Source organism: Poecilia reticulata, chromosome 2, assembly GCF_904066995.2.
Source record: "Poecilia reticulata chromosome 2, P_reticulata-male-v2, whole genome shotgun sequence".
Classification (NCBI taxonomy): Eukaryota; Metazoa; Chordata; class Actinopteri; order Cyprinodontiformes; family Poeciliidae; genus Poecilia; species Poecilia reticulata.
Window position 1 is genome coordinate 27,321,524 of NC_088831.1, and position 19,910 is coordinate 27,341,433.

General features: G+C 41.6%; 1 protein-coding gene across 3 annotated transcripts in view; it reads right to left on the minus strand.

Moving 5' to 3' along the window:
* Positions 1-1,103: 1,103 nt before the first annotated feature.
* Positions 1,104-19,910, minus strand: part of col4a2 (collagen, type IV, alpha 2) — a 57,762-nt gene continuing 38,955 nt past the window's right edge. Inside the window, exons 7-48 of one of the 3 annotated variants that reach the window (XM_081602282.1) lie at positions 19,767-19,883; positions 19,608-19,676; positions 19,474-19,509; positions 18,714-18,767; positions 18,596-18,631; positions 18,405-18,446; positions 16,818-16,880; positions 16,663-16,707; positions 16,512-16,568; positions 16,388-16,423; positions 16,256-16,300; positions 15,834-15,888; positions 13,882-13,995; positions 12,846-12,995; positions 12,695-12,766; positions 12,464-12,615; positions 12,302-12,374; positions 12,079-12,185; positions 10,755-10,938; positions 10,344-10,388; positions 9,985-10,059; positions 9,806-9,904; positions 8,754-8,975; positions 8,504-8,665; positions 8,244-8,414; positions 7,994-8,137; positions 7,787-7,903; positions 7,506-7,687; positions 7,037-7,100; positions 6,861-6,935; positions 6,649-6,756; positions 6,459-6,566; positions 6,290-6,361; positions 5,777-5,902; positions 5,563-5,679; positions 4,917-5,078; positions 4,710-4,808; positions 3,971-4,117; positions 3,734-3,850; positions 3,326-3,517; positions 2,519-2,805; positions 1,104-1,942 (exon numbers count right to left, since the gene is read on the minus strand). In XM_081602282.1, the coding sequence (XP_081458408.1) occupies positions 1,688-1,942; positions 2,519-2,805; positions 3,326-3,517; positions 3,734-3,850; positions 3,971-4,117; positions 4,710-4,808; positions 4,917-5,078; positions 5,563-5,679; positions 5,777-5,902; positions 6,290-6,361; positions 6,459-6,566; positions 6,649-6,756; positions 6,861-6,935; positions 7,037-7,100; positions 7,506-7,687; positions 7,787-7,903; positions 7,994-8,137; positions 8,244-8,414; positions 8,504-8,665; positions 8,754-8,975; positions 9,806-9,904; positions 9,985-10,059; positions 10,344-10,388; positions 10,755-10,938; positions 12,079-12,185; positions 12,302-12,374; positions 12,464-12,615; positions 12,695-12,766; positions 12,846-12,995; positions 13,882-13,995; positions 15,834-15,888; positions 16,256-16,300; positions 16,388-16,423; positions 16,512-16,568; positions 16,663-16,707; positions 16,818-16,880; positions 18,405-18,446; positions 18,596-18,631; positions 18,714-18,767; positions 19,474-19,509; positions 19,608-19,676; positions 19,767-19,883 (4,653 nt within the window). In that variant the 3' untranslated portion in view covers positions 1,104-1,687. Of the gene's footprint in view, positions 1,943-2,518; positions 2,806-3,325; positions 3,518-3,733; positions 3,851-3,970; positions 4,118-4,709; positions 4,809-4,916; positions 5,079-5,562; positions 5,680-5,776; positions 5,903-6,289; positions 6,362-6,458; positions 6,567-6,648; positions 6,757-6,860; positions 6,936-7,036; positions 7,101-7,505; positions 7,688-7,786; positions 7,904-7,993; positions 8,138-8,243; positions 8,415-8,503; positions 8,666-8,753; positions 8,976-9,805; positions 9,905-9,984; positions 10,060-10,340; positions 10,389-10,754; positions 10,939-12,078; positions 12,186-12,301; positions 12,375-12,463; positions 12,616-12,694; positions 12,767-12,845; positions 12,996-13,881; positions 13,996-15,833; positions 15,889-16,255; positions 16,301-16,387; positions 16,424-16,511; positions 16,569-16,662; positions 16,708-16,817; positions 16,881-18,404; positions 18,447-18,595; positions 18,632-18,713; positions 18,768-19,473; positions 19,510-19,607; positions 19,677-19,766; positions 19,884-19,910 lie in introns of all 3 variants that reach the window. The other 2 variants (XM_081602276.1, XM_081602284.1) reach the window with 2 other exon arrangements.

Here is a 19,910-nt window from a genome sequence, read left to right on the forward strand (position 1 = left end):
CTATGCTCTCCTCATACCGTCAGTAGTAGTTTGACTCCAGTAAATAGTATCTGCCAGCAGGAATTCACTCCCATCATTTTAGGTGGATGGATTATAATCTGACCCAAACGGGGATCGGAACCAAAATGAAATGAAATGGAATAAAATGTTCTTAAATAATATGCAACTGAATTAAATTAGTTGAGAGTTGAGCACTTAGCAAATTCATAAGAAAATAAAATGCTGTGAAGAAGCATTTTATGCAACCATAAATCCTGCTTTCTGTCAGACAATCTGGAAGTGTAATGTCCAGCTGTCAATTCATAACCTTAGATTCAGCACAGTTGTGTTATGCAGTTGGACACTGATCCAATGCACGCCAGTGAACCCGCCTTTGAATGGGTAGAAAGCAAAAGAAAACAAGTTGGAGACGATTTACAGAAAATCTGGACTTCAATTCGACTGAAGTGATGGAGTGTGACCATTTCGTGACAGGCCACTCCTATGCAAAAGTCCTTCAGCATGGCGAAATTAAAACTATCATGCAGAACATTTTGCCACTGCAGTTAAAATTGTAGCACAAAGGTTTACAGGGCTGAGGCTTTTTTACATAAGTTCAGGTTGATTTGAATAGCAGTTTTTCCCCAATGCATCAAATCATCTTTTGAAAACTGTTTTCATGTTTTCAGATGAAAACAGGACAAAGATAATCTTTGTCTTGTTTAACAAAAAAAGCCGAAACATAATTTGTTCTTACAAAACACAGCAACAAATTAAAAGCAAATCCCCCATAATTTAAGAAAAAATAATTACAAGGTGGTTTTGCAAGTAGGAAATGGAAGTAGGTATTCTATTGTGACACTCATTTTCTGCAATTAGTTACTCAAAACGATAATATCTCAATTTAAATCTAGGAGAAATATCAGTAGCTTACAGAAAAAAAATACAAATGTTCACTACTCAGATACAAATACTAGCAAAATCAGTTAGCTATAATTGCTACGTCTTGAATGACGGAGTTTGTCCTGTCCTGACATGTTTTAGTTAGGTCTGGTTTATTAGAAGCAAAATATGAGTGCTGTAAAATATTTTCTAACAATACTATGCATTGAAACGCCTAGAGAGAGGGTCAAATTTATTTTATTTAAATGTCTAAACACAGTCAGTGCATTTTGTGAACATATGAAAAACAGTTGAGCTAACAGTAGTTGATACATGCATTTAAAAAAAAGAGCACAGTTTGCTGTAAATATAGAAAAATAGGCTTTGTACAAGCAAATAAAATGATGCAGGATATGTAAAAAAAAAAGGACCCTCAGCTGGCTGGGAGGCAGTGTTAGTGGCTTCAAGGTGGGGCTGCTGCAGCTCAGCCACAGGAATACGCAGTTAAACAGAAGCATCTTTGGTTCAGCTGTACTTTGTGGTCTTTGATGGTTAACAATGTGTCATAATAACTGAGGTAATAAGTTAAAAAGTAAAGCACCAAGTCAAGTTTAACACACAAAATTACAGATAACAAACATACAGTTGTTCCATGATGCAGTTCTTATTTTATGGCTTTCCTTGCTGTATCTACAGTGCACATTAAAGCTCAAAGAATTGCACAGTCATTGCACATCTGAGCTCTGTGGCTTGTGAGAAAGTTACTCGTTGGCGTCGACTCAGGTAAGAACTTCAGGTCCGTCTGTCGGCGCTGCGGCAGAGTTCCTCACAGGTTCTTCATGCAGACCTGACAGCGGCTGATGCGTGAGAGGAGCTGGCCCGCCTTTAGCGTCTCCGATGATGGCTGAGTATGGAACGACTGGTCTATGGATGTCAGCCAGAAGCTGTGCTTGTTAGCAAAGTAGTGGCATGTGCCCTTGGCTCCGTTACACTCAATGAAAGGCGTTGTGCGGAAGTCCTCCAGGCAGGAGCCGGGCGATGACAGGGACTGACCGCCGCCTTCGTTTCCTGCTGCCGTATGCTGTGGGAAAGAAAGGTGAGAGTGCCTTCCAGTGAGACAGAGGTGGAAATGAAAGGGTAATCTAGTGTTGCTACATGGGGTGTCATTTTGTAATCCACAAAAACTACCACTGCACATAATCCTGAACATGTTATTCCTACTGGAATACTTTTCTTCAGCAATTACAACGGCGCTTATTTACGGTTTTAGACAATGGATGGAGCTAAATACCAGAAAATCTATTAGAGGTTGCGAAAGACTTGAGACTGCTGCAGAGGTTCACCCTTCAGAGGCTTAGAAATGCTAAACATAAGCCTGAGTCAACGCTCTGGTGTAGATCCAAAGCAGAGTCTTGTAAACTGATGTTGATGACTTTCTCCGTTAGTTCACTCAGAGGTTGTGTTATTTTGCAAAAATATCAGCGTCTACATGAAAACTATTTGTCTTTCACCTAACAATTATGTGCTACGTCATGATGCTATCTCACATAAAACTGTTGCAAAACACACCAAAGAAGATGTGAAGATGATTTTGCAACACAATGTAAATCAACTGAAGTCAGGAGCTTTTATTTTTCCGCCCAAAACAGGAACTCACCATGAGGAATGAGTAGCCAATCCACAGGCTCCTCCAGCCCACGGGACACTGTGGGATGGTGATGTCCTGACTGTGAACTGCAATAGCGACTGATGGAGCCTCGCAAACCGAGCAACGGCTGATGTACGGCTGGATTTCTTTTTCTTCCACAGGCATCATGGGGAGGGGAGCAGTGGTTGACAGCCAGTAGGACTTATCATTTCTGCTGGCGTAGTAGCAAATGTCCCCAGGGTTGCAGTACAGAAAGGGCATGGTGCTGAACCGTGGGAGGCAGGAACCAGCCAAACCTGTTGGGAACAAACATCGAAAAAGTGAGTTTAAAGATTAAATGGCTTAAAGTTGTTTGTTTTTTTTCCCCCCTGCCATGTCTCCTGCTTCACCTCTCAAGTATTTTGAGTTTTCAAAGAAGCAAGATCTGGTGGAAAATTAAGTAGAATAGAATTTACGAGAATTTTCTCAGAGGTTCTCTGATTTTTATCGGGGTTTTTTTTGGCAAAACATGAAATGCAAAATTAATTCTGCTTCTTTGAAAACCCGATTTCTCCCAGGAACAAGATTAGATAACTTTATTAAAAATCCTCAAAGCAACTGAATCCGACTGGGAAGATCAGAGGACAAGTGCTGGGAAGGATTCAGTCCCGGCAAAGGACACAAATAACAGACAAAGCAGGAGGTTTCTGAGACTTTGTGGGTTTCATTTTCTGCTTTTACAAGACCTTTTATGACAAGATAGTACGATTAATGTTAGTAAAACCAGCAACATCATCTAACGCTAAGAAAAGAGTCAACTTATTCACACTGACTCACCGAGGTCCTGGTTGTGGGCCTTCTCTTGGCCCTCCAGGTACAGTAGACTGTAACCGTCCCACAGTTTAGACATTCCCACCGGACACATTGGCGTCTGGTCTGACTGACTGTGTTTCACCAGCAGGTAGCCCACGCTGATACTGCGGCCCGCCATGCCAGGTAATCCTGGGCCGCCGGACCTGCCTCTTTGACCTTTTGGGGAATCATGGATTCAGTTAGCCATCTGTTGTTGTCATTGGGTTTGATTTATATCTATATTACTAAGACGCTTTTTCAACAAAAACAATATTTGAACCTTCAACATTTTTTAAAAATGTTTTTTTTTTTGTCTTAACCCCCATTTACTTTAAATCTTTTAATCCAGGATTATATCCCTAATCCCAGGCTGCCCTGCAGTGTGAGATGTACCTTCCATGCCTTGGAGACCAGGGTGCCCCACATTGCCCACCTCGCCACGGTAACCTGGCACTCCTGGAGTACCACCAATCCCAGGCATGCCTTTAACTCCAACAGGTCCCATGAACCCTGTTCAGAAACAGAATAAGTCCGTCGCAGTGCTTTTCTTGTACTTTGGATACATTATCAATGAAATCGTTTTATACTCATTTGGTAAAAATGGGTTAGTATGAAAAATTGTAAACTAACCTGGATCTCCAGGTGGGCCTCGAGGTCCTGGCCCCCCTGAAATCCCTTTCGGGCCTTGGATACCTCGCGGTCCTGGAAGGCCTCTTTCTCCTGGGACTGTAATGGAAGGTGGAAGACCGCCCTGGCTCCCAGGCGCTCCAGGAAAACCTGTGGGGTCGATTGCTTGTTCAGTGTCTCAGGGTGAAGTCGCTGCACTTCACATATTCTTGTGATTTTAACGAAGTCCAGTTCGACCAGTTTGACATTTTGTGACTTTCATTATTGTGTTAAACTAAGCATTTTAATTTTTAAACTACAGAAGGTAAAAAGCAGTTCTGTATCCCTCAGAAAAGGGAAAAAGCCTAGCACTAAACAGAAAACTGCTAATCAGATATTAACTTCAGATTTAGTAGTTAGCTGTACTGCCTTTATCTTGCCTAGATTGTGCACAAAACATCACAGAGTCTGCCCTACCATTAGCGAGACATGCAAATCAGCAATAAGAATCTGTTTTGAATATCTTTTTGAGCATCAAGACAGAATAGTGTCCTGGGTGGTTAGCCTTATCATCCATATCAAAACCTGTCATAGACTAAAGCAGTGGTACGAGAAATCGTTTTTTTAGGTATACATAAGACAAATAATTGTAGAGCGTTTGATTGAATATACAAAAACACAAGCAAACTGTAAAGAGCCTTGTGACAAACATCCATCTTTACTAGTCCAATGGTTGCCAGTTTATTAGGAGCCCATATCTGACCTGGCAATCCAGTGTCTCCTTTCGGGCCCACTGGTCCTCTCTCTCCCTGTAAGCCAGTCTGTCCAGGAATTCCCATGTGACCTTGGTCTCCCTTTGGTCCTGTTAAAAAAATACACACATGTACATATGTAAATAAGAAGAAACAACATAGAGACCTACTGGAATCACAAGGTCTGGTCAAAGATGTTTTCTTGACATCTCACTTACCTTTCTTCCCAGAGATTCCATCAGGGCCCCTGTAGCCTGCTGGACCTGAATCTCCTCGAGATCCTCTCGTGCCAGTGGGGCCGGGGAACCCATTTTCGCCTGGTACACCTTTCTCTCCTGGGAAAGCATCCAGTCCAGGTGGTCCGCTTGCTCCAGGATAACCTGAGAAACAGCAATTCAAATGAATGAAAGTATAAACAAATAACTCTTGGTGACTTCTAATGTTAGAATAGAAAAAAGCAGAAGGATGGGAGGAGTATTATGTTTTAGCATACAGAAAAAAAACACAGTTTTCTAATATAAAGGTTATTTCTAGTTAACCACTTAATTCTCCAAACATCAAAAACTGTTGTTTTCAAGTGAAGAGAGTGAGATATTTAACCCAAATAATTGGAGCTACTGATTCTGTTCAGTAAAACCTGTAGCAGGCCTTTACCTCAATATGGAAATAAAAAACTGAAAAATACTTCAATAAAATAGTAATAAAAAAATGGAAAATACAATACTACAACTAATCATGAGGGTACACGCAAAATTATTCCACTGCCAGTTACATTGGGGATTTTGTTAACAACTATCAACAAAGCCCAATTAATAAAGTGCTTAAGAAAGAAAAGAAATTCAGAAATGTTGCTTTCTGACAAACCTTGGGATCCTCGAGGTCCTGGGAAGCCAGGATTCCCCCTCTTTCCCGCTATGTCTGGGATCCCGCTTGGTCCCTGAAGGCCACGTAATCCTGGCAGTCCAGGTTGGCCATAGTCACCTGAATAAATGAAACATGGTGTCAAGCTTTATGCAAGTGAAGTCCCACAGAAACGTGCCCACGTAGCATGTGCAGCAGGTAAAGGTCTTTGGCTCACCCAGATTTCCCTGGAAGCCTTTCAGTCCTGATGGACCTGGAGAACCTGGCTGGCTGTTGGGAATACCGCTTTCTCCTTTCCTTCCTTTAACTCCAGTTTCTCCAGCAGGTCCAACAATGTCCAGACCTGATGTGACCAAAAAGAGCACTCTTTAAAAGACAAAGAGATTACTTGGGGGGGGGGGTTACAAAAACTTAAAATGTTTACAAAGCTCAAGTCACCGAGTTGTTACACAATTTCCATGAACTCTGCATCTGCAAAATAGACATCTGTACTTTGTCACATTTTGTCACCTTACAATCACAAACTTCAATGTATTTTATTGGGCTTCTACACAATAGACCAACACAAAGTGGTGCACAACTGTGACATGAAAGAAAAATAATACAAGCTTTTAGAACGTTTGCAGGTGAAAATCTAAAATATGTGCTTTACATTTACATCCAGCCCCTTTAAAAGTAATTTCCGTCCATCTGTGTTTAACTATTTCTTTGCGATTGTTAGGTTTGTTACCTGGTGTTCCTGAGACACCCTTCTGTCCTTTCAGTCCATCTAATCCATAAAGACCCTGTAGGCCGGAATAACCTGCACACATTTAAAATACATTTGGTCAAAAAAAAAGTTTTAAATGCAGACCGTATTTCAGATAAATGACAAAAGTGTATTGGCCCTTTTGCTTTACCTTTACTTCCGGAGAAGCCAGGAACGCCTGGTATTCCATCTTCCCCGGGAATTCCAGGAAAACCCTTTTGACCTTGGTTCCCCGGAGTTCCTCTCTGCCCATCCAACCCTGGAAAAATAATCAGAATCCCGTCAATTGAGTATAAATCCGTGAGAATGTGTAATGAACTGGGTAAAGGTATTATTTTTACCTGGGAATCCTTCTATTCCCAGATTCCCGGCTTCTCCCTTTACCCCTTCAATACCATCAAATCCGGTTATGCCAAGGTCCCCGATTGGTCCAAGTAGACCTTTCAGACCTATGGGAGAAATACCAAACCTTTCAAGTCAGCCACTCCCAGTTTACCAGTGTCGATTGGCTCCAGTGAAGAAGAAGCCACACCAGTATGAGGTCAGTTTGTACCTGGTTCTCCTGTAAATCCATCCTCTCCTCTCAATCCTGGAGATCCTGGAAGGTCCACTTGAATGCCCTTGTCACCTGTCATATTTTACTGTACTTAATAACAGAGTGCAACTTCCACATATTTACATCAAGCCGGGGCTAAGTGGCAGTTCATTGGTTCAATTAGATTTTTTCACCTTTTCCTCCTTTCTTTCCTTGTACTCCTGTATGACCGTAGGCACCCGGGCTTCCTTTGCCCCCCTGAAACATAACTCATTTTAAACGTTTGGTCAAATAATTTAACATTTATTTAGGGATTTGACAGGCTACTGCAACAAAAAAAAAGAAAAAAAGAAAAGAAAATCATGCAAAATTGGGTCAACACATTACATTCACAGGGAACGACTTATTTAAGTAAGGTGGCAAATGTGGTTACTTTAAAAATATTTTGAATTAATCTGAGGTTTATATTTTACCTCTGTGTAATATACCTATTATAATACGGTGGCTCTCAAATATTCACACATCAGTGGAAAAACACCCTGATTCTCTAAGGAAATAATGAATCCCATTGGACAGTCAAGTTGAATTATTTGGATGCAAAGCATCACTTCCTATGCTGCTGCACTTCCTAAGCAGGCACGTTGCCATGGTAACTTTGCTCACCTTGTTGCCATGCATTCCGTCAAAGCCTTGAATGCCTCTGCTTCCAGGTGTCCCTGGCATTCCCTTAATGCCTGGCAGGCCCTGTGCACCTGGATCCCCATGAACTCCTTTTTCATCGCTGGGGTCCCCTGGAAGACCATGAGCTCCATCATAGCCCGGCACACCTTGGTGACCTTTGGTACCTGACGGGGGAAAGAAATTGGATTTATATGAAATGAGAGAGGAGGGAACAGAGACCTTAGAACAAATTAACACTCTGATATGAGATTAAAGATGCAGACCTCTTGGTCCGGTAAAACCCGGATTGCCCTGGTGTCCGTGCTCTCCTTTGGTTCCCTTTATGTGGATAAGCATTTTAGGTGACATAACCCCCGGTTTACCTTGCAGACCTTGTTCGCCTGCAAGCAGGGGGAGAGGTTAATGACCAGGGCTATAATAGGTACCAGTTCCATCACAGCAGTGACACCAGTCAGTGACTTGGATCCTACCTCTCTCTCCCTTTGCGCCTGACAGTCCTTTCAGGCCAACTTCTCCAGGCGTTCCAGACCCCCCTTTTAGTCCCTCAAAGCCCTTCAGACCAGGATTTCCTGTGACTCCCTCAAAACCATACGTTCCATGACTACCTTTTGTTCCTGAGAAGAAAAAATGACAGAAAAACAAGATTTTAGCTTAGACAGTTTGACAAATAGTCAAGTTTTTCATGTCACCCCCAAACAGTTGACCTTTTAAGGAACTGACCTTTGAGTCCTTGAAGGCCTGGTCGTCCAGTTGCACCTGGTTCTCCAGGGTCACCTGGCGGGCCGCGCTCTCCGATCCCACCATCATCTCCATAAACACCTGGCATTCCTTTTAATCCTGTTGGACCTGGAGGACCTGGGTCACCTCCTGTTCCTCTCTCTCCAGTTCTTCCTGATGAGGTAAAGCAAGTTTGCCAGTAGGAACAGTGAAAAATCTATTTTGTCTTTTAAAGAATATGCCTGTGTGTCTGCTTCTCTAACCTGGCTCTCCAGTTGTCCCTGCCGGACCAGGTGGGCCCGACCTGCCAGGATCCCCGGGGAAGCCGTACGTCCCAGCTGGCCCGGATCTTCCCTCTTCCCCTGGCAGGCCTGGGGCGCCTTTCAGTCCCCTGAAGCCGATCATGCCAGGCATCCCTGGGATTCCTGAAAACATCGGTTGAACAAGAACATTCCAGCAAATATCAAACGCTCTTTACTCCACACTTTGACCAGGTTGAAAAGATCAGCTGACCTGAAAACCCTGGCTGCCCTTGATCTCCAAGTAGGCCCTTTTGCCCTCGCAGGCCAGGTAGTCCTGGGTCGCCTGGAGGGCCAGACGATGCTCCCATTACTTCTCCGTGAGCACCTTTTCCCCCTTGAGATCCGTATCGGCCAGGCATGCCCGGAACACCAGGATTCCCTGAAGAGCCTTTAGTGCCAGGAGTCCCCAAGTCTCCACGGGGACCAGGAAAACCTGCAATGAGAAAAAAGGACGTTAAAGACAATTTTATTATAGTAGCAACTCAAAAGAATAACTGTGGCAACTCCTTGAAACACTATAGACCTTCAGTGTTCAGGCCTAAAACCTGTGATGTGTTTGAATTCAAACTAAATCCAAAACTTTTCAAACCTACCTGACCCAAGGTGACAAATAATGCCTCTTTGTCCTAAATACTGGTTGTGGCACTCTTTGTGGTGGCAACATATCTAAGTATATTCAATAAAAGCCAATGAGTCTTTTAAATCTCTGTGGAGGAGTGTTGACCCACTCTTCCTTGCAGAATTGTTTTAACTCAACCACAGTGGATGGTTTTCTCGCATAAATGACCAATAAAAGGTAAGTCCCAGTTGAATTTGGGCCCACAGGCCAAAAAATTGAGAAGGGATTCCAATTGGCTACAGGACGAACTCGTACTTCCTGAGCCACAGCCGCCACTGATGATTGTATGCTATGATGCTACCATATTTTACTGCTGTTCTGGTTTAAAGTTGCCACATGTCAGAGACTGTCTGGATCCAGACGAATTTGAATCCGATGCTGCTAGCACTCATTGGCTTTTTCTCTCTCTCACTCCTTGCCATTGATTTTCACTCTTCTCGTTTCTCGCATTCACTCCGTTGTTGTACCGAGCCCCCAAAGCCATGATCACTTGTCTGACATAAGGTTAGGCCAGAGCACACAGTCAAGTTTTACGACTCTTTGTTCATCTGAGTCCGGACATTGTCTCCGACTCTGGTTCTTGCCCAAGCCACCCCTTTTCTGTGTATTAGAGCTTTGCATAATGTCTTATCATCACTTCTGACCTCGTGGTCCAGGAATGCCGCCTCTGCCGCGCTCTCCTTCTTCTCCTTTCTCTCCATTGACTCCTTGCGCACCGGAGAAACCTTTTGGGCCAGGAACTCCTGTTGGATCAAAAGCAGAGCAAAGCGTTAGGAAACCATCCGACATACAGGATTTAACGCAAGTCAGCCGGTAAGTTTACCTGGAGAACCTGATATTCCACTGATTCCTTGAGGTCCAGGCTGACCAGGAGGACCTGGGATAGGTTCACAATCACCTGAGAGAAAATGATAGGACACGCAACCTTCAGGACAATGTCAAAGCTTTTTGATAACGTGGCTGTTTATGAATAACTGTTTGGGTGCAAGTGATGTTTGACTTCTGCCCAGCGTGAAGGTTTTCTACAATCAGACATTACATTAGCTGCTGTTTCAATAAAGTACATCTTAAAGTGTAAACACTTCAGTTCTCATGCAGACAAGTTAAATAAGTCAGAGGCAAAGCACAACAGAGGAGTTGCAAAGAAGAGCAACAAATAAAAAAGGTTATTATACCAGCTACCTGTCACATCCACCTGTCCTCCAGCTCCATGTGGAATACAGCCGCCTTTCAGTTGAAAAGGAAGGAGAATGAAAGAGAAATGCATTCGGAACAAGAGTTATTGAAAAGCATAAGCTTGGTCCCAAACAAGCTCAGCTGGTTTGAGGGATGCAGCGTTTGCTTTAAGTAGACAGCAGAAGGAAGAGAAGCAAACAGCTGGTCATGCTTCCTTCTTTTTTTTTAACAAAAAGCCATTATCGTTCATTCCAAATTCACTGCTTTTGTAATGGATTACGAAAGAGAGCCCTTTGAAAGAGAGGTAAAAATTATATAGAGCAAAAACAGAAAAAAAAAAAGTTCAAATAAAAAATAAGCAACTCAAAAATAGGAATGAATATAATCAAGGAAACCAGGCAGTCAACTGCTCCTTACCCGGACTTCCAGGCGTTCCCTGAACTCCGTCATAGCCTGCGAGGCCGTCATCACCGGGTGGGCCATGCTGTCCTCTGATACCTACAAAGCTTTCACCTGGCGTTCCTGCCGCCCCACGAGAACCGGGTGTACCGGGCCATCCGGGGAACCCTTTGTCTCCATGCTTTCCCCAGGGTCCTTCGCCCTGCCAGGGAAAAATGCCATTTATGTGATTTTTTAAAAACGAGACCATGATAAATCCCTTCGACATCTTTTCCACATATAATGTGACAGATTCTGTGCTATTCAAGTGGAAAATCTGCAAATCTCTTATCAAGAAGGACTCGGTCAGCATCTTGACTTAGCAAATCGTTCTCCAAATCTATCAATTTAAGGGAACGTCTCTTGTCCACATCCCAGTTCACACAAGCCCACAGATTTTCTGTCAAATTTGATTCTGGACTCTGTTGAGATTATTCTAAAGATCTTTTAGTTTTTCTTTCATGAAGACTTTAAAAAAAAAAAAATATTTGGACTTGAGCTTACTGTGATGCTGAAAAATAATATTCTTCTTCATCTTCTTGGTTTTAGGTTTTATAACTTCTTCCACGTTGGGACAGTTGTTTTTGTGCGAAACACCTATAGAAACGTTGATCTAAAAATTCACATTCTATTTCATCAAGCCATAAAAAGTCTTCTCACAAGGTTTTGGGTAAATGTAAGTTTCTGTAGGAGAAAACAGTCTTTCTTTAGTCCGAAATATCTGCCTTTTGGCAGCCTCTCTGACCAGTGTCTGTCTTGTCTTTCTGCAGTTTGGACAATATCCCCACTTTTTGTAATTTCTTTGTTTTCCCATGTTTCTCCAATTATTAGTGAGCTCCTTCACTGACCCATTGTGCTTAAATATTGGTGGATAAGAACAGCAAACTCGTGCTGGTACAATTGTAGCTTTTCCAGATTTATAAGATCCATTGTAATTGACAGCAGATAGAAACTCAAGCAGATTGAATGCTCAAACTGAATCAAAACGTGCTTTAATAAGAGTATCTCAGAGTGTCTGCTGCCTGACAATCCCTGTGCATTTAAAAGATATCATGAAGTAAAATAATGTGTTTTATAAATGTCAATATTAGCATTCCAAATACAGAAAGTTAAGCAATATGATAAAGGCCCCAAACCTTTGAGTTCTGCTAGTGTTTATTCATGAATCACAAAACTATAAATACTTGGCTTGTATTTATGAAGTACCATGAAAATCTAATTATATTCCAAAGAAATATAATCCAAATTAGCAAGCTAACCAAATTTAAAAAAGAAACAGTAAAGACTGCAATGATGGACTCACTAGAGGACCGGGGTTACCAGGGAGACCATGGAGACCATTTGGGCCTGGAGAACCGTGTAATCCTACCACTCCACCAATTCCCGGGTCTCCAGGCTCTCCAGGGGATCCTGAGAGTATCGAGGAAAGTACATGGGTAAACTTCTAAAACACACAACCCTGAAAACAAACCGACTTGTAATTCTGTCAATGATTAGAAATAATAATGGAATAACAAACTAAGCACCTTTTTCTCTCGCAACAGTTGTTTCTCCTTTTCGTCCTTTGGGCCCTGGAAAACCATTGAGGCCAGCAGATCCCTTCAGAGCAAAGCAATATGGTCAAGTGTGAGGGAACAGACATTATCGAGGATTTTAAATAAAAAAGACTAAAGTCATTATTTCCTTACAGGAAACCCGTCGGCGCCTCGGGGACCCTCGTCTCCCATGTCCCCTTCGTATCCGAACTCTCCGGTCATCCCAGGATCTCCGAGCTCACCGGCAGGACCAGGTAAGCCGCGGGGGAAATTTTCACTACTGCACTGACATTCTCCATGATGCCCTGTTTTCACAAAACACAGTCAGGCGGGATTTCGCAGAATCAGGCTAAGAATAAGATTCTCTGCAAGTGAGAAGAGCACCTTTAAATCCTTTAGCCCCTGCATTGCCAGGTCTTCCCCTTGGCCCTTCCTCTCCTTTAAAGAACTCTTTCCCTACAGGCAAACACAAGTTAAAGAAAAGAAAGGCGGAGATGAAACTGGAATCTCTCTCTTCACACACACAAACACTCACACGATCCTCTGGGTCCCGGTGGGCCTCTGCTCCCCGGACTTCCATCAGATCCTTTGGGTCCCGGAAAGACGGCAGGTCTTCCTTGGTCTCCTGGTAGACCTTTGTCTCCTTGTTCCCCCTTTACACCAAAAGGGCCGAGGAAATCCCAAACTAACACAAAGAAATACAGTAGTAAAACAAGTTACTGTCCATTCTGAAAGCTTTTCTTTGTGATTATTTCCTTTCTTTATCTAAAGCCTCCTTGTTGCGCTCATACTCCAGCTGAAAATTTCAGACATATATTCAGTTCGAAGCTGAATGATGTTGTAGAAATGTGTTTGGAGATTGTATTGTGGAGTAGAGGAAAGGAATCATACTATGAAAAAGTGTTTACCCTTTTACATATTTTGTCAAATTAAAATTTTAATACCAGAAAAAGATAACTTGAATAGATAAAGAAAAAAAAATCAAGTCATAATTTTTTTCATTGAGGATAAAAAGCTATCCAAACCAACTTGTTACTATGTGACAATATTATTATCCCTCCATTGTAAAATCACAAATTATCAGGATTAACCACAATTGGCCCAGACCTGATTATTGTCCAACCAGCTGAAGCAAGAAATCATTTTAATAACATTTCTCTGACAACATGAAGGAGACAAAAAGGTCTAAAAATTCACACGTCACATCCGGATCTTATGAAATACAAGAACAGACGAGAAACAAGTTTGTTGGAATCTATCAGTCAATTAATTGAACACAAAACCTTATGGAAGACACAAGCCTTTTCAATGTTGAGGTAAAGCATATAAAGTTCGAAGTTATATAGTTATTTATAGTAAAACCTTATAAATATGTAACCACTTTGTTTTATCTTTGAGGGTTCAGTGATATAAAAAAGTGTTGAAACTAAACCTGTATCCGAATATTGTAAAAGTCAATTCATTGCCAGAGAGCCAAAAGGACTGTGCAGTAACACATCAGACCTCAAATAACTGATGACAATTCTCTCAATTTGCAAATTACTCTCGATTTATGTATTCAGTTTACAAACTTTGTTGCTGTGTGTCAGAGGCAGGACGTCCAGGTGGTCCGGGCAAGCCTTGGTCTCCGATCGGACCCCTCTCTCCATTTGGACCCGTCTCACCACGGGGCCCAGGAAGACCACCTTAAAAAAGTTCAGACAGGTAGAGAAAACTTTAGCGAGGTGCTTTTTAGTTGACGCATCACAGTCTCTCAACCAATAACAAACGAACTGTCAACATTCCAGCAAAACAATAGTTGTGCATGCTTTTCATTAAGCCACCATTTCTGTATTAAAATGTTTTGTTTTATTTTTATTGGTCTAATGTAATCTTGATCTTAATGTGAAGAGACTACAATGCAAATGCTTTAGGATCAGATGTGTAAATTGATAAATTGTTATGATCAATAAAGGCACACACAGACCAAGGTAGATGTGCAACAGTTTGAGTTGGGTTGAAGGAACGGTGTGACACTTGCTTGAGCTCATTTGTCTTTTTCCATTCAGAGTCCAAAAAGAGACACAAGAAGCAGCTTTTCTTCTGTTCCTGACAACTTTACAGATTATTCAACGTGGCACCTTTGACAAATAATGTGAGTGTTTGTCTAGTAAAGTCCCAGTTGACGGCGTTCAACTAAAAACCTAGAGGTTGGAGTCCTTGTCAAACTGTGTTTTTGGCTAAAGTCCCAGAAGAGTCCCAGTTAAACGACGTTTAACTGAAGTCCTAAAAGGGGTGCGGGTTTTAATGTTTATATCTTTTTTTTAAATCTCTTTCTCACTGTTTATTCAATGTCACCTGCTGTTTTTATTTTAATTATGTAAAGCACTTTGAAATGCCTTGCTGCTGAAATGTGCTATACAAATAAAATTTGATTGATTGATTGATTGGTGTCGATGCACCACCAGCATGTAAAGCGATTCACATAATTTATATTAATATCAGACCATTATTAAGGTATAAATTAAACTGGAGCACTGTATTCTCATATAAATACAGGAACCCTGACATAATTTAAGTTGGGAAAACTCAACAAATTATTGTTTATTCTGAATTCATGCACAGATTTTATGTTTCAGACAACTGGATCTGTCTCTTTTATTCTTCTCTTCTAGCTATACTTGGAGTATATTCAGTTTCTTTTAATCCTTCCCCCAAATTAACTCGAGTTCAATGCATAAAATCTCCAGTGACGAACTGGTGCTTTAGTGGTGTTTCTTCACAAGCACAGGTCCCCCTTCTGTCCCATTATATGAATAGCAAATTATATAAGAAAGATGATTCTGAAACAAGCAACAGGAGAGAAAAGAGAGAAAGGAGAGAAAAAATGACCACGGTAAGTAAATTTTCCCGCTAATCAGGATCTTAATTAGTTGTTAAACGTCTCACTTTGGAATTTCAGAAGGAAGTTCATTTGTTTCACTAACGTTCATTATTCACTTTGAGTAATGTCCCTAATTTCCACACACAGTTTCACAATAAGTCAGTTGTGATTCTTGTAACCTTTCACCATCATCATTCAGCTGTTTTCAAATGTGGAACAGAAAAGTGTTATGTGTGAAAGAGCAGAAATTTGAGGTCATCTTCTACCTCATGATGATCACATGCTTTAATTATATTTTGCCAAAGATGTGACAAAAAGGAAAATATTATCCACTATGTCGTGTCATGTGATTTTTTTTCTCTAGTATAGAAATGACTCTTCAAAACACGTCAAGAAATAAGGATGTTGCTGCATCTGATTGCTGTTTTTGTCTTGATATTACATCATTCTCAATGGATGAATAAAAAGGGAAACGCACAGCTCAGCACAGAAGATAATGAAACAGCATGACCTCTGGAAGAATTGCTGCTTATTCACATTTACTATCTTATCTTCAGGATATTTTAGTGCCTTTTAACAAGACGACCCGGAACATCTTCAGTACATGTTAGACCTGTGGCGCTCAAATTGAACTGCTTGTTCAGTCATTAATCACCTTACCCACAGACCAGGGAAATCCTGATGAAATCAGCTCCCCTGGATCACCTCTGCCTCCCTGAAACAGAGAAAATGATATTTTTTACTCATTTTAATCGAACAAAAATCCAGATGTGGTTCACAGTGATTCTAAATGGTTGGACTGTATATTTCACTGGACGCAATAAATTAAATTCAAGTAGTTCTAAAACAGCTTCTTACATATTTCTTTTTAAATGTTTACATTATTTGAGTAGGCAAATTTAGTGTCCAGACAACAAAATCTCAGTGTGAATATAAACTGTACAGCCACTGTGTTCTCAAACTCTGCTATAAATGAGAGAAAGAGGAAGTTAGCCCTTGATAATATCAGTCGCTAGCTTGATTAGTCATTGGCTGTTCACTTAAAAACAGCATCCATGCCTTCATCGATGCTGCTGTCTCACCTTAGGTCCGTCTCTGCCGTTCAGCCCCGGATAACCGGGCTCGCCCTGAAACAGTGCGACAAGTGACAGTGACAAGTCAGAAAATTCTGTTTTAATTTTAATGCGAGGTTAAACAGAGTAACATCATCGAACCTTTCGACCCGGAGGTCCATCTGCACCACTTTCGCCCTGAAACAAGAATCCAAACAGAATATATGTAAGACATGTAAAAATAGGAGCATTAAAAGGTGATTGGTGAAAATGCGACCATGCTTACCCGAGGGCCAGGCATTCCCATTATACCAGTTTCTCCTTTGCCGTCTAAGTTGTCTGCCTGAAATAAACCGATCACCCGATTAGCATAGGAGCCCCGTCTTTCAAATATGAAAACAGAAATAATTATTATGTGATGAAGGCTAATCACATACCAGATCTCCTCTTTCTCCTTTGTCACCTTGTAATCCAGGAGGTCCCTAAAATGATTAAACATATTATCTGGTAAAGTTTTGTTTAAAATGTTATCAGAGCAGGTATGTGGATAAAAAGAAACAAACAAACAAAAAAAAGCATTATTATTGATTACAGTGATAGGCTGACGCTGCTGAGTGGTGTAGTTTCCTGGTGGGCCCTGTGGTCCGATGTCCCCCTGTGGTCAAAGCAGAGAGTGCAACTTAGACTCGACAGCATCATTATTAAGGACACATTTAGCAACTATGAAACGCTCTAATGACTGGACTTGCTCTGGACTAAACCACAGCAGACCAGCAGAATCCATGCAGACCCACTTCATTAATGACTGTGGAAACTTCCCGCCGGACCTCAAGCGGTTGAGATTCTGTTCCTCACTAGAAAACACTGAGGAACAGTCCAGTCCTGTTTCTCCTTTGTGAGAGCATGACATTGTGTCTAGTTCAGCTTAACAAAAGGAACAGAGCATGTGCAGCTCATGTCCTGGAAACATCTGTGTGCGGTGGAAGTGCTGACTCCAGCTGCAACCCTTACTTTGTGAATCTTACACAAACTCTTGAATGGGCTTTGCTCTACATCCCTGGGCTTTAGTTATCCATGCTTGCAGGCCTTTTCCTGCAAAACATTTTCCTTCCTCTTAACTTTCCAGCCCATATGCTTTGATACAGCAATCTATGAACAGCAAACTTTTTCAGTAATTGCCTTTTACAGCTCAGTGACAACGATCCACTCAGTATTTTCTATATGATCAGGGATTATAATTCCTATTTATTGGTCTCATGTCATTCTTATATTTTTGTGAGATACTGAATTTTGAGTTTTATTAGTTTTAAAGCATAAGAGTGAAAGTTAACAACAATAAATGCTAGTTATTTATTACTCTTCATGTGATGGATCTATATAATCAATATTATAATGTATTGAGATTCACAAACTGAGATCAGAAGTATCTGTAAGCGACTGACTGGTTGATCTGTTTGCAACAAGTCAACACAGCCACTCTTGTGCATCGTCGTGGATCCGTCATTCATTTAACTCAGGGGTTTCCATTAGTCTGCAACTTTTAGATGCATTTCATTTTCCAACACACCTGAATCAATTGAGCAGCTCGTTACCAGACCTCTACAGAGCTGAATGAAATGCCGCTGAGGGAATTCAGATGATTAGATTCTGGTGGGTTGGAGAGTGGATGCATCGAAAAGCTGCAGGACGGTAGCGATCAAGGATTTGACTTGGAAAGCCCTGAGTTAAATCTTCAAGGGGCAAATTAAGTTTCAAGATTATTGGTTAGAACTGTCTTTCGGCCCTAAATTGTATCTAACATAAATACTAGACATTGCTATTTTTCCTTTGGAGATCAAATGCTGATTTATTTCACTGTAATCTTCATATTGCTGTATTGACCCCCACGCAATCTTAGTGCGGGAAGCGGGGGATTGTCCCGTCAGACCACTAATTTCCGAAACCACACACACATACAAAAAAAGAAAAAAAAAAAACTTTGTAAAAGTGCACACAGAGTCAGTGCGACCCCGCCGGACTGCGCACAGATTAAAAAACTGATGGGGCCTGAATGACCCTGTCTCCAGTCCGTGGGAGGATTAAAAAGAATCTAAAATACACCTTCTCTATGTGAATAAAAGTCAGCTTGATGATTTGTTTTGCAAAGCTTTAGACAAACAACACCAGCGTGGGTACTCACCATTTCTCCTTTGACTCCCTTCAACACTTTGGTCATGGTGCCCTGCAAAGAAGGAAACACTTCAAGCAGCTTTCACACATCTTCCTGCTGTTAGCTCTGCAGTCAGAGTACGGCTGTTATCTCTGGACGCACAGAGAGGAATTAACACACAGGTATAATGAAATGCATAACATTTTTTGGTGATGCTTTACCTTTGGTCCACGCGGCCCTGGAGGACCTGGAGGACCCTGTCAGAAGACAAGTACAGCATATTCCTCAAGAAACAGTCAGCTTGATAAGAGACTCAGGGTCAGACTCAGAGACCCTTACCTTGGGTCCTATAGGGCCTCTGCTACCTTCTTGTCCTTGTGGTCCTGGAGGCCCCTGAAGAAAAAGCAAATTAAAGTTGACATGTAAGGAACTGTAAAAGGAAAGTATTTTAATCTGAAAGCAGTTTTTTTTTTTACTCGTTTGGTGCAGTTTGTACTCAAATTGTATACATCTTTGGCCAGCAGAATATAACCAAAAATATAACCAAAGCCACGATCATCGCTCTCATTCGACAGAAATGATGGGGGGACGGGACTGACCACAGACCCAAAAACAAACTTTAAAAGACCTGTTTACTGTATTTCTACTTTACAGAAATACAACACAGGTTTTGTGATGTGATATTGACTGAATGAGTAGAAATGCTCTGGGCCCCCCCATGCACAACACACTGCCAGCAGCATCGCTAAGCAGAAAACGGCGGATCAAGCATGATCTCAGCACATACAGTGTTAGCTTAACTTTACCATTAAGTCATAAAGACATAATTCCTATAGTTGCTTCGGATCGGTGCTTTACAACAGAAGCCAACCAGAGTTTGTTTGGAAGCAGACTGAGCCCACCTCGAAAAGTGGGTCTTGGTCCGGTTATTTGGCTCACATGAGGATTCGTTTGAGTGTATTCACACCTAACAGATTTGGTCCGGACCAAAGGGGGAAATGAACTCTGCTCTGTTTAAAGCAGACCAAATGTGTCAGCCAGGTGTGAGTGTACACCCTTACATATTTAAACGGATTCAGTTTAATTAAATGTGTCTTACCGAAAATCCGTCCTCTTCTTGTCTTCCTGGATCTCCCTAAGGAAAGATGTTCAAAGCAATTCTGTAAAATCTACTCTATGTAGTGAATAAAGAGATATTTGCATTTGTAATCGTGATGCATGTTTGATTCTCACCCTAAAGCGCTCCATGTAAATTCTGACGTCCAGAGTGTCCCCTTTCGCTCCCTTCCTGCCTTTTAGACCCTGGAATTGAAACAGCAGCAGTAAAAAAATTACAATTTGCATGAACGTAGAGGTAATCAGAGACCTCTGGGTAGATTAAGAGTTACACACGGGATTTCCAGGGCCCCCGAGAAAACCAGGTAATCCTGGGAATCCAGGTTCTCCTTTGGTCCCGTTACAGCCGTCTGCCCCTGGCTTCCCTCTGGACCCAGCTTGTCCTGGGTGGCCCTGCAGAGGGAATAACACGCCAGGATC